Genomic DNA, 13,616 nt, shown 5'->3' on the forward strand with positions numbered 1-13,616 from the left:
AGAATTTAAACAACCATAAGAAAACTGGTTTCACCATAAGTATTTAGACCATTGCAAATTAAAACTTAAAACTAACAAACAAAAGTAATAAAAGAAGATATTATACGGTTTTAGGTTTGAGTTTACATTTTACATAGAATAAGAGAATATACTATAGGGGAGGATGTATAATAAAAATATAGACTATTTGTATACGGTCCGGATCGGTTCCAATCCGGAACCGTGGGATTCAATCCGGAACCAATCCGTGAACTACGGATTTTTAATTCTTCAATCCGGAACCGAACCGCGGATTCAAAAAACCAATCCAAACCTATCGGATTGGACTGGACTGGATTGGATTACGGATTTCACGGATTCCTTGCTCAGCCCTAGTTCATATAATGTATTTAACAACAAAAAGTGAACTTTAATTGAATAAAAATAATAATTGAAGAGATTAGTTGAAAAAAATACCCAAAGTTCAAGATCTTTTGGCATGATTTACTCTAAATTTTGATAAAGTCTTATTTTAACTAATTGATTTCTTTCTTCTTTTTGTCAAATTTTTTTTTTTTTTTTTTAAACCAAACAGGTTAAATTGTGTAGGTTATTTCCATATAAATGTTGGACAACAATGCTAACGTGCATAATAGCAACAATGCAAGCGACAGTGGTAGGGTTGTGCATGGATAGAAGCAAGACTTCGTGGTGGTTAGGATGGAATCTCCAACTCATTACTATCATTTATTCGGTAAGAAATTGAAATTATCATCCTTCACACTACAAGTTTCCCAAAGTAATAAATTTTATAAAAAAATAAAATTACTTATAATATGACATATAAGGGTCGACATAAGCCCAATGGCCTACCAAACTTGCCTGAACCCGCCCATTATTATTTACAAGGTCTGTGATTTTAGTTTTGGACCAATTATAATATGAATTGGGCATGGGAAAAGTGTTTTAGGTCTAGCTTAGTGTTGCCCAACTGGCCCAAAAACTATATTATACAATATAATTATATTTATATGTATGTTTTTTATTTTGTTATAAGTATACATTATATTACTAGTTATGTAAAGAATTAGTTTTAAAATTTGAACTACTAGCCTTGAATAAATTAAAGAGCCATCCAAATGATTAAATTAATTATGATTTTTTATTTTAAAATATGAAAAAAATATTTATATTAAACAATATCGGAGCTACATAGGTGGACATGAGATTTTTTAATTTGTTTTTGGACAAATTGAGAATAAAAGTCCGATCTCAAACTAGGTCAGGCTTGGAAAATGACTTCAAGTGTTATTCTGCAATATGGGCATGACCTTGGTGAAACCCATCATATTATTCAAGTGGGTTATATTTCAAATTTTTAAATTTTTTTATTACATAAATTGTTAAAACTGACAAAATAAATAACTCAAATCATTTAAGTAAGACTAGTGATAAGCATGAGTAAAAAACTCCAATATAACGGTGATTGTCGAGTTGTTTTGGAAATTGGAACAGGGAGCATTGGCTACAGCTGCAAGTTTCTGTTTAATATCATGGACAGTTGCAAACAAAGGACCAACCTATGCCTCAATGTTCAACCCTTTGTCTCTAATTTTTGTGGCCATAAGTGAAGCTCTCTTTCTTGGTGAAGCCATCACTGTTGGAAGGTATTCTTACTTTGTTATCAGTTTCAGCAATAAATTTATTTTTCATTCATTTATAGACATCACTATTAGAGCATTTAGATATTGAGTTTTTTTTAGTTAAGAGAATTTATATTTTGATCCTTTGAATGGGATTTTTTTTTTTCCCAACCTTTGTGATTAAGAGTATTTAAATAGATATGGTGTATTTTTTTTAGATCTCAGTGTGTGTAAATCATTCCTGAAAAAAAATTATATTAGTGTCCCCCCTCCAAAAAAAAAAAAAGTTTATTTCAAAATCATATATTTTTTTAATCTATTTTTTTAAAGATAAAGGTGACAAAATCAAGTGGCTACATTTATTGAATCAATGAAATTTTTCTCAAAAATAATTTGCACACTAAGATTTAAATATGAACATAATAGACCCAATGGGTTAAACTAGAGTCTACTAATCCGGTCCTTTTATTTTTATTTTTATCTGTGTCTCTCTTTACAATTGAGGAGATTTTTAGACAAAAAAAAAACCTTTATTTTATCTTATTTTACTTTTTTGCTAGGTCTAAAGAGAAGATTTTTGGTCAAAGAACCTTTATTTTATTTTATTTTACTTTTTTTTGCTAGGTCTTGACATAAGATTTTTTGTATGGCTTTGGACAAATAAAGTATTTTTGGTTGAACTTTGCAGCTTGGTTGGAATGTTTGTGATTATTGTGGGGTTGTATTCATTCTTGTGGGGAAAGAGAAAGGAGTTCAAAGTTGCAGCAACTGAGGCATCAATATCAGAAATATCCAATGTTGAAGATTTTGCTGATCACAAGAGCCAAAGGAACTTAATGGGAGTATAGTACACCTATTCCAACTAGCGCCCTCTTTTTTAAAAAAAAAGAAATATCTGTCAATTTTCATCTGAATAAAACAAAAACAGTGGTGCCAGAGATAGTTCTTATCATCAAGTCAATGATACAGTTTAATTTAAGATAATAGAATGGTGGTGGTAATTGTTTATACCGCTATTCTCTTCTTGCCCATTTTATACAACACCCTAATTTAAATAGCCATTCTTTAAATATTTTTTGATACTTCCAGAATAGCATTATTTTTCGTACGAGGTAGATCTGAAATTTTTTATTTTCAAATTTCTTTGTCCTTTACCTCAAAACATTCACATCTATTAAATTGTTTTTTAATATTAGTGCATCTCTAATTTTTTTAAAAAAAACTACCTAAGTGAGAAAAGTTAAAACATTTGTGATGTGTGGTGTTGGTTATCGATTGTTATGATTATGCTACCCACATTGTTGTAAGTTGTATTAGACATGCCAATTTTAATAATAATTTTATTAAAATAAAAATAAAAAAAAATTATGGATTTGTCAAACGAGTTTGACTTGGAAGAAGCATCCGACAAAATGCCACCGTGCATAGGAATGGCAACGGGGCGGGGCGGGGCCGGGGATCACACTCCTCGTCCCCGATCCCCGATGGTTGAATTTTCCCCGGCCCCGGCCCCGATCCTCGACGGGGATCCTATCACTGCCCCCACCCCCGCCCCCAACGGGGATCGGGTTTCCCCGACCCCGAGCATTCCCCGGCTACAAAAAAAAAAAAAAAAAATTCAGATGCCTCACATACACAGATCTGAAACAAAAAATACTATGTTTTATCATCATCAACAACAACAAATACAGATTTAAACTTTAAAAAAAAAAAAATTTTGATCTAACACAGACACAGATCAGATCATCACTCACACAGAAAAAAAATTGATCTAAAAAAAAAAAAAACTGATCTGCGACAGATCTCGCACACACACACAGACAGATCTCACACACACACACAGAGACAGATCTCACACACACAGATCTGAGCGACGCCGTCGGTGGGTTCGATGGTGGTGACACAGATCGAGATCGAGAGTGGCTGGCGGTGGCTGTGGGTTCGGTGGTGGTGGCAGAGAGACAGACGTTGTGCGGCGGTGGTGGTGATGTCGCCGTCGGTGAGAGAGAGGGGGAGTCGGGGCCAGCGGTGGTGTTGACGTCGCCGTCGGTGACCGCAAGAGAGAGAGTTGACAGCGAGATGAACGACAGAGTGGGAGAGAGTTGAGATGAGAGTGAGGGAGAAGAGAGTTAGTTTATTATTATTATTATTATTATTATTATTATTATTATTATTATTATTATTATGATATATATATAAATATATAAATATAAGGGGTATAAAAGTAATTTCACTTCGGGAAAATTCGGGGATGGGGTCGGGGACGGGGCCGGGGCCGGGGATCGGGCCGGGCCGGGGATCAAACACTGATCACCGTCCCCGGCCCGTGACAGATCGGGGATTAATTTTCAAATACCGTCACCTCCCCGTCGGGGGTATTTTTCGGGGAAAAACCGCTTAAATCGGGGTCGGGATCGGGGATCCCCGTCGGGTCAGTTTCAAATTGCCATCCCTAACCGTGCAATGCTTAATAAGACAGTTGCCGACAAAATTTCGCGGTTTGCATACTCTACAAATTTTATTCAAAGGATTAACCAACAACATATTTAAAATTAAAAATAAAAATAAAAATAAAAAAATTGATTCCTTCAAGTTCATATGGAGTGAAGGTTCTGATGGTACTACTGGTCCTTGATGGATGGGTCGGGCTGATTCACGCCTCCCACACCATTGTCCGGTTGCTGGGCTCACTGAGATACCTATACAAAAGTTCAACGGGAAACGGGAGTCCCTCAGTGAACCCTCCGACGAGCAAGTTAAAAGAAAGAGATTAATGGAATGTAAAGATAGGGTGATGATAGGGAACTTAACATTTTTTTTGTCTTAAAAACCTGCTTATATCATTTATTCATCATTTCCTTGTCCACTCCAACCTGTTATGTTGGCCGAAAGTCTATGTTTTAGCCTGTCTTGTTCATGGTGAGACTGTTTTGTTCCGACGTGAAGGGGTTATCGTATTAAATGCTGCAAGGGACCTCATGAATGGCTGATGTATGGTGCAATAACTCTGCAGGATCTTTATCTGCTTACGTAGCTGGTTCTTCTCTTGACAAGTGTTTAGATGTCATTGGTTCTTGGTGCAGTGATGGGTTCCAGTAACATTAGGCCTTAGTGTTTGAATTGTGCATTGGGCTCTAAGTAGTGAGCCAAAAGCCCCTATGGGCCCACCTATATCAATAGTCCTCCATTCTCAAGTATAGTTCCAGTCCAACGAAGGGAATAAGGAAAAAGACGGGGGTTGTGGGTGGTCGAGTGAGAGAAGACCGACTGGGAGGAGGGTCGACCGCGAAGGGTGACCAAGTGGAGAGACCGATTGGGAGAAGGGCCGACCACGAAGGGTGACTGAGCGGAAAGACCGACTGGGAGGAGGGCCGACCGCAATGGGTGACCGAGTGGAGGGACCGACTAGGAGAAGCGCTGACCGCGAAGGGTGATTGAGTGGAGAGACCAACTGGGAAGAGGGCCAATCGCGAAGGGTGACCAAGTGGGAAAAATGGCGGCACACGGGGCTCAAGGAGCGGCGGGGCACGTGGTGATGTGAAATGGAATAAATAGGGAAGAAAAGAGGGTAGTGGATCGTGGTCGTACATGTGGCATAATCCCGTAATAAGGGAGGTGATGTGTTAGCGGGAAGCGAAGGGGTAGGCTAATATACGGCGTCAAAAAGGCGGGGGTGGAAGTTTTGGAAAATTTTCAGACTGGAAAAATTTAATCTCAATCCTTGGAATATAGGTAAACCGTGGGCATTTGGAGTTATTTGCTTTACTTACCTTTTCGCAAAAAACCAACACATCCCAGAGGTGAACTCATTTGTTTCGTATGACATTCCGCTGCAACACTTTGCGAATTTCCTTGTGCCAACGTCCGAAGCTATACACAGACACGTAGGAAGAATGGCTCGAGATGAAGTGTCAACTGTGAAACTAGACTCATTGCGAGAAGACAACACAGTGGAGTTGGTGGAACAGTATAAAGTAGAGAGGAGGGAGGGGAGGGGAGCTGGGCAAGCGGCGCGGGCTCGTTCGGCGACGATGATCATAGCCGCTAGGCCAATTAGCCTAGTGGAACCAGACCACTGGCACACCAAGGCCGACAAGTCCACGTTTACAGCGGAGGAGTTGGAGGAGGTAGAAAGGAAGTACCAAATTCTGGCAGAGATAGAGTTGACGTTGCCCACGTCTAAGGAGAGGGCATTGGATGCACGCCCGATGGGATTTACGCTGTACGAGGAAGCATTGTGGAGGGGGCTAACGTTGCCAATCCCTCAAGTAGTGGTAGATGTGGCGCCGGGGCAGTTGATGCCCAACGCATGGAAAATTCTAATGGCCTGCGCGATCGCATGGCCACGGGCGATCGATGGGGCGACGATGACAGTGGAAGAATTCTTTTCTTACTATAAAGTGTCCAGTCAACAAAAGACGTGGGTGACTTTACAGGCGGTGGCGGGCAGGGGGTTAGTAGCCTGGTTACCATTGTCGATGAAGGGGTGGAGACCGAGGTGGTTCTATGTATCGGCAAATGGTGGGAGGGGAGTGCGTACGACATGGAAGGTCCCCATGAAGTCAGTGGAGCTGAAGTTGGGGGCGGAGGCCGAAGGTAAGGTAAAAAGGATGAAGGAGTGGAGGGAGAAGGAGGGTGTGAGATGGGACGACCTTGTCCGTCTTTCAGCTTTGTATGCCTTGGGTTTGGGACCGCAGCCGACAGAAGAGGATCCCGCACTAAAGGAGTTGGAAGCAAGGCGAAAGGCGGAGGATGCGGAGGAGCGGAAGACCTTTACCAAGGCAGAAAAGTACAAAGCGTCTCAGCTGGGGCTGCTCCTAGGTTGGTGATGAGGAAGAGTCCAACCGCGTCCCAAGCCGTTGGGAGGCAAAGAACTAATTGACTTTTCCCTAGTGCCGCCCCCAGTAGACCCACTAAAGGAGAGGGGCAAACAGGAGGTGGATGCAGTGTCAAAGAAAACGAAGAAAAATAAGGCGGCGACAGAGGGGAGTAAAGATGCCCCTATTTTGAAGAAGATGAAGGATGGGAGGGCAGAGGAGGCACCAGGAAGAGAAACTGCCCAAGTGGCGAAAGAAGGCATGGGCCCAAGTGCTAAAAGAAGACATAGGCCCAAGTGCCCAAGCAGAGGCGACGGTGGGACCTATGGTAGAAGTATCTCCTAGTCCTGGTGAAAGGGAAGGCTAGGATTAGCAAACTAGAAACGAGTGCAGCGCTGAAGACCGCCATGTACCATGCGCACAGGTTGGCAGGTCGCTCAGCAGAATAAGGGGGGGAGGCCAGGGTCGCAGCCAACCGCCTCGTTGGAGTGGTGGAGGATGCGACTGTATAGTCGATGGCGTAGTTGACGGAGGCCGACCTCCTGAGAGGGGTTTGCTCAGCCCAGATGGAAACAGCGACCTTAGCGGCTGCCTTGATGAATAAAGCAGCGCGCTCGAAGATAGAGGTAGGAACGAAGGAGGGGGATGGGGGGGCTGGGCCGTCGGGAGTGGCCGCTGGAGGTAGGAATGAAGAAGAAGTGATCCAAAGCTTCTAACGGTCAGACTTCTACAAGCACGAGATGAGCCAGTACTGGGACAGTGGCTGGATGAGCTTCAAGTATAAGGCACAAGAGCTGTTCCCAGGCATGGACTTCAATCTCGTGAAGGTAGGGGAAGACGACGTTGCCCAGACCCCCTTGGACGAGGGGATTGAAGAAGAAGATCTTGCCTCCAGCAAGGGAGAGTGATCTTTGTAACTAAGTGTAAAAATTTTGTTTTTGTTTGTTTTGTTTTTTATATATGTAATTGCTGCTACGAATTGTATGAAAGCGTAAGTTTGTTAATAAAACAATGAGTTCTCTTATTTATTGTTGTTGTCGTTATGTCTCTGATTTGTAAATTTGGAATAATGAAAATAGTTGAGCAGAATTCAATAAAAAGTAGGTGTAAAGATGAAACTTGGGCGTAAATTGTGAAACTTGTAAGTAAATTGTGATGTAAAAATGGTAAAAATGGGTAATTAGGCTACCCTGTATGTTCACATTTGGGAATATGAAATTTCGTGAGTAAACCATGATGTAAAAATGATAAAAATTGGCAAACAGGCTGACTTGTATGATTAGTGAAAATGGATGGTCATGAACTTGGATTTTAACTAAGTATGGTAACAGCTGAGACTAGCTTTGATTTAGACTGGGAGAATTCTTCATGCTAGTTCTGACTAAGACTTGGAGGGCTCTATCGGGCTAAGGCTTTAATTAACTAAGTCTGGCTGAGCTCTTCATGCTTAGTCTAGCTGAGGCTTTTGTTAACTCAGTCTGGCTTAGCTCTTCGTGCTCAGACTAGCTGAGGCTTTAGTTAACTCAGTCTGGCTAAGGCTTAAGTTAACTCAGTCTGGCTGAGCTCTTCATGCTCAGTCTGGCTGAGACTTTAGTTAACAAGTTGTTATTGAATCACAATGCATATAATGGAGATATAAAGTCATTGTCATTTAAGGCACTGCCTGTTTATCACAAGTTTACACCATGTATGGAAAGGGCGAAAATGGACAAGTGTACAGATCGGCAAAAGGAACATACAACAATGGAATAGTACAAAAACAGGAGACACCATTTCATTGGAAATAACGCTTCAAGTGCTCGGCGTTCCATGGATGGGGGAGGTCTCTGCCCTCTATATCTTAGAGTCGGAAAGTGCCTGGGCGGGGTTGGGTTTTGATAATGTAAGGTCCTTTCCATTTGGCTGCTAGCTTGCCCTCGGTAGGATTTTTAGTGGCAAGGGTTGCTTCGCGCAAGACTAGGTCCTCCATCGCGAACTCTCACGGTCGAACTTTGCGGTTATAATGTGTTCTCATTTTCTGCTGATATGACGCCCGTCTGTCATCAGTTGTCTCTCGGAGCTCTTCAATCAGGTCCAAGTTAGCCCGACGCAATTCTTCGTTGAATTCTGGATCCGGGTGCAAAACCCGAGGGGTCGGCAGGCCGATCTCCACTAGGATGACCGCCTCTGCACCGTACGTTAGGCGAAAAGGAGTTTCGCTAGTAGGGGTGCGAGCAGTAGCTCGATAAGCCCAGAGTACGTTTGGTAGCTCCTCAGCCCAGAGCTCTTTAGCGGCTTCCAACTTAGTTTTGATTATCTTCAGGAGGGAGCGATTGGTGACTTCGACTTGGCCATTGGCTTGGGGATGGCCTGGGGAAGAGAAGCATGGTCCAATATGGAGCTCTACACATAATTTCCTGAACTTGGCATTGTCGAATTGTTTGCCATTGTTCGAGATGATGGCTTGAGGGATTCCAAATTGGTACACGATCGACTGCTAGATAAACCTGGTTGTGTTCCGCTTAGTGATTGTAGCGAGGGGTTTCACTTCCACCCATTTAGTGAAGTAGTCAATGGCAACAACAGTGAACTTGGTTTGGCCCATTCCGGTGGACAATGGACCAACTAAGTCGATGCCCCACTTGGCAAAAGGGTAAGGGCTGCAGAGCGTAATCAGTTCTGTTGGTGGGGCATGAGGGATGTTGGCAAAGCGCTGGTATTTATCACACTTAAACACAAAATCAGTGGTATCTTGGTGGAGAGTAGGCCAGAAGTAACCGGTGTGGAGGATTTTGTGGGCCAAAGATCTTGCACCCGAATGATTACCACATACGCCCTTGTGGACTTCCCTCATCACATAAGTTACTTGAGCAGGACTAAGACACCTGAGGTATGGACGCAAGAATCCGCGTTTGTACAGTAGGCCGCTGATGAGAATGTAATTGGACGATCGGGCTCTGATTTTGGTGGCCTGCTGTTTATCGTCTGGTAACTCCCCACTTGTCAAAAACAGAAGGATGTCTGCAATCCATGGGATAGGTTTGTTTTGAAGGAAGTGAACCTCCTGTTGGTTTGGCGAAGTAGCAGGATGGGCCAAGTATTCAAGGTGGATGCCATGGCTGAGGTCTAACTGGTCGGCCGAGGCTAATTGGGCCATTTCGTCTACCTTGGAATTTTTTGACCGAGGGATGCGCTTGATATGGAAAGTATTGAAAAGGCGAACAAGAATGAGTGCAATGTCCCTGTAGGCCCGCATCATGTCTTCATTCGCGTCGAATTCCCCCGTAATCTTCCTAACGATCAATTGGGAATCACTGAACACTTGGAGATGGCTGACACCAATGTCTCTGGCTAAGTGAAGACTTGCTATCAAGACCTCATATTCGGCTTTATTATTGCTTGCGTTGAACAGGAAATAGAGGGCACACTTGAAATAACCGCCCTCGGGAGTGGTGAGGATGCGACCAGCCCTACTGCCTTCCTTACGGAATGATCCATCGACATTGAGGGTCCAAGAATGGGGGTCTTCTGCCTCAGTATTGAATTGCCTTGACGGAGGAGGCGCGGTTGGAGTGGGGTCGGTGAATTCCAAGATAAAATCGACGACGGCCTGTCCTTTGATTACCGTTCGAGGTCGGTAAGAAATTTCAAATTGGTTAAGCTCGACGGACCATTGCATAAGTCTGTCGGACAGCTTTGGCTGTTGCATGACCTTCTTCAAAGGTTGATCAGCAAGGACCATTATGGAGTGAGCTTGGAAATACGGTCGGAGTCGCTTTGAGGCTATGACCAAGACAAGTGCCATTTTTTCCAGCAGAGGGTAGTTCTGTTCTGTCCCCTTGAGTGCTCGGCTAATGTAGTAGACCGGACGCTGTACTGAGTTGTCTTCCCTGATAAGGGCCACACTGACTGCGGTGTTTGATACAGCTAAGTAGAGAAAGAGGGTTTCACCTGAAAATGCTTGAGAGAGTAGAGGGGTTGGTCATGCACTACTTCAATTGTTGAAAGGCCTCTTTGGATTCGGTGGTCCACTCAAAAGCCTATCGGAGGACTTTAAAAAAGGAAAGGCACTTGTCTGTTGCGCGAGAAATAAAACGGTTGAGGACGGTGACTTTGCCGGTAAGCCGTTGAACCTCTTTGACTGTTCTGGAAGACCGCATTTTTATCAGGGCCTTGATCTTTTCGGGGTTGGCCTCAATGTCTTGCTGACTGACCATAAAGCCCAAGAATTTCCCAGATCTTATGCCGATGGCGCACTTCTCCAGATTCAGTTTCATTTGATACTTACGTAGGGTTTCGAAGGTCTCTCGTAAGTCTGTCAAATGATCAGAGGAGAGTTTGCTTTTGACAAGCATGTCATCAACGTAGACTTCCGTGTTCCGGCCTATCTGGTGGTGAAAGATGGCATTGACTAACCGTTGGTAAGTTGCTCCGGCATTTTTCAATCCGAACGGCATAACACAATAGTGGTAAGTTCCTTTGTCTATGATAAAGGAGGTGTGTTCCTGGTCAGCCGAGTGCATCAGAATGTGATTGTAGCCGGAGAAGACGTCCATGAAACTGAGCATCTGATGTCCAGCAGTGGCGTCGACAAGTAAATCTATGTGAGGGAGAGGATAACTATCTTTAGGGCAAGCTCGATTAAGGTCGGAGTAGTCGACGTAAAGTTGCCATTTACTGTTGTTTTTACAGACCAAGACCACATTTGACAGCCATCTGGGGTAGTCTACGTTCTTGACGAACCGTGTCTCTAGTAGTTTGTCTACCTCAAAGGCAATAAGGGCATTGCGTTTCGGGTGAAAGACACGCTGTTTCTAGCGGAAAGGTCTGAAGTGGGGCTCGATACTGAGACGATGAGTGATGAAGGAGGGATCGATACTTGGCATGTCAAAATGGGTCCAGGAAAATACATCATTGTGCTCGGTTAAGAGGGCTGTAAAGTCGACCTTGGCCTGGGAGGATAGTTGGCTACCGATCTTGGATGTTTTTGTTGGGTTGGTAGGGTCAATGGGGACTTCAACAAGTTCTTCCACTGGTTCCCCTCTAACTAATTCGTCTTCGTCTTTGACGTCGAGTCCTTCGATGATTATAGCCTTCTTCAGCTTGACCTCTTTGAGTGAAGTGATGTAGCATTCTCTGGCCACCGTTTGCTCTCCCTTCATGGTGCCGACCCCGAGGCCAGTGGGAAATTTCACGGCTAGATGGTATGTGGATGTGACAGCTTGAAAAACGTTAAGGGCTGTTCGGTCGAGGATTATGTTATAAGCAGAAGGACAATCGACGACAAGGAAAGTGAGTAACCTGGTGGTCTGCCGTGGATACTCTCCGATGGTGATGGGAAAATTGATGGAGCCTATGGAGGTCACCCGATCCCACGTGAAGCCGACCAGTGGGGTTTGAAGAGGGGACAATTTTTTTCTCTGACCTGGAGCAGGTGATAGGCGTTCAGGAAGTTGATGTCTGAAGAGCTGCCGTTGTCAACAAGCACCCGTCTGACTTTGTAATTGGACATGAGAGCGGAGATGACAAGGGGGTCGTCACAGGGGTAACGGATGCCTGTGCAGTCAGCCTCCGTAAAGGTGATAGGTTGCATCCACTGTTTGGGGTGTTTGAAGGGGTAATCTGATGTCGCGACTTCTTTGTCGGAGCCCTGTCTGATTTTCCTGAGTTCGGCACGCTGGGCCGAACGAGATGGTCCTTTGCATGCAAGCCCGCCAACGATGACTCTGATCTCTCTGACCAAGAGAGCAGGGTTGCCTTGGGGTCCGGGCTGTAATGGGGGTCTGTCGTTATCTCAGTTAGGTTGTGGGGGTTGTCGGGGAGGGGTTTGTCGGCGGCGGCCTCCGGTGGGTTCGGTCCTTGGCCGTTGTTGAGGGCGGGCTACCGTGAACTGACTGAGGCGACCCTGGCGTATCAGATTTTCCACCTGGTCTTTGAGGTTGACACATTCTTCAGTGTTGTGGTCGTGGTCCTGATGGAAACGACAGTACTTGGATTGATCTCACCGGCTGAAAGGAGACCATGAGGTTTGTGGCATTTCAAGTTGTAATATCGCTGGATCTGGTTCAAGACTTGTTCTATGGGGGAATTGAGGGGAGTGTACCGCTCGAACCGACCGGGCGGTCAGGTAGGTGTCGATTGGTCGGATCAAGTAGTTCGGTCGGTATAATGAGGTATTTGCTGTGTATATTGGGTGGTTCTGGTTTCAGATTCCTTTCTCTTCTCCCTGGGGGTTGGGTTTTTAGTTGTAGTGTCTTGGCGGGTTGCCAGAAAATCTTCGGCGTTCATATATTTTTAGGCTTTGGAAAGGAGGGTAACCATGGAGGTTGGAGGGTTTTTGGAGAGGGAGAAAAGGAAGTCGGATGATCGTAACCAGCCATGAAAGCTGTGAGAATGACCTTGTCGTCGTTTTTCGCCACCTGTAAGGCTTCGGTGTTAAAACGGGTGACGAAGCTACGTAGGGACTCCCCCTCCGTCTGACAGATGTTGAGGAGCTGAATCGCCGGGCGCCGCTGGCGCTAAGCACCAATGAAATGGCTAAGAAAGGAATCACTTAGGTGTTGGAAAGTAGAGACGGAGTCCGTCGGTAGCTGACTAAACCACAGTCGAGCCGACCCCTTAAGTGTTACGGGGAAAGCCTGACACATGATCTCATCAGGAAAAACATGGAGGATCATTAGGGTCCTGTAAGTCTCCAAATGGTCAACTGGGTCCGTTGTGCCATCGAAAGAATCGATCGAGGACATTTTGAATTTAAGAGGTAGGGGTTTGTCCCTGATGGAGGCGACAAACGGTGAATTGCCTATTGTGGAAGGTTTATTCTATATGTTCTGCATGCCTCCTTGAAGCTGAAGTTTCATGACTCGGAGTTCCGCATCCCAGATAGGAACGTTGTCACCACCAGAATGCAATGGAGGCTGGACACTAATGGCCTCTTCCTCGGGAGCAGGTACTTGGACTAATAGATGTATACCCCGAGGTGGCAGATTGATATCTTGGGGTGGGGGTCGCAAACCCTCCAAGTTGGAGAGGTGGGCTTGTTGGAAGGGATGGCTCGGGATTCGTTCTCGGTTAGACGGGATATCTTGTGGTGGTGGAGGAGGCATATGGAGGTCTCGCTAAAGCAAAGCATTGATCAGGGCTTGGTTTTGTTCGGCTAAGCGGTTGATGCTGTTGATGAGTTCTGTGAAATACTGAG

General features: G+C 44.5%; 2 protein-coding genes across 2 annotated transcripts in view; one reads left to right on the forward strand and one right to left on the reverse strand.

The window, feature by feature from the left end:
- The window catches only part of LOC145796812 (WAT1-related protein At5g64700-like), a 37,639-nt gene extending 35,028 nt beyond the window's left edge, over positions 1-2,611 (forward strand). The window contains exons 5-7 of the mRNA XM_082882017.1: positions 575-733; positions 1,495-1,646; positions 2,311-2,611. Coding sequence (XP_082738143.1) covers positions 575-733; positions 1,495-1,646; positions 2,311-2,470 — 471 coding nt within the window. The 3' untranslated portion in view covers positions 2,471-2,611. The remainder of the gene's footprint in view (positions 1-574; positions 734-1,494; positions 1,647-2,310) is intronic.
- A 6,304-nt stretch (positions 2,612-8,915) lies between these two features.
- LOC145797543 (uncharacterized) lies at positions 8,916-10,160 on the reverse strand. Its single transcript, XM_082884922.1, has one exon. It carries the CDS (start codon positions 10,158-10,160, stop codon positions 8,916-8,918), a length of 1,245 nt encoding a protein of 414 aa, XP_082741048.1.
- Positions 10,161-13,616: the final 3,456 nt, after the last annotated feature.

This window comes from Camellia sinensis, chromosome 8, assembly GCF_055761805.1.
Source record: "Camellia sinensis isolate YWXY chromosome 8, ASM5576180v1, whole genome shotgun sequence".
Taxonomy (NCBI): domain Eukaryota; kingdom Viridiplantae; phylum Streptophyta; class Magnoliopsida; order Ericales; family Theaceae; genus Camellia; species Camellia sinensis.

Excerpts from the sequence above, each read along its gene's own strand:
- LOC145797543 (XM_082884922.1), bottom strand. The coding sequence starts at position 10,160 with ATGGTCCTTGCTGATCAACCTTTGAAGAAGGTCATGCAACAGCCAAAG.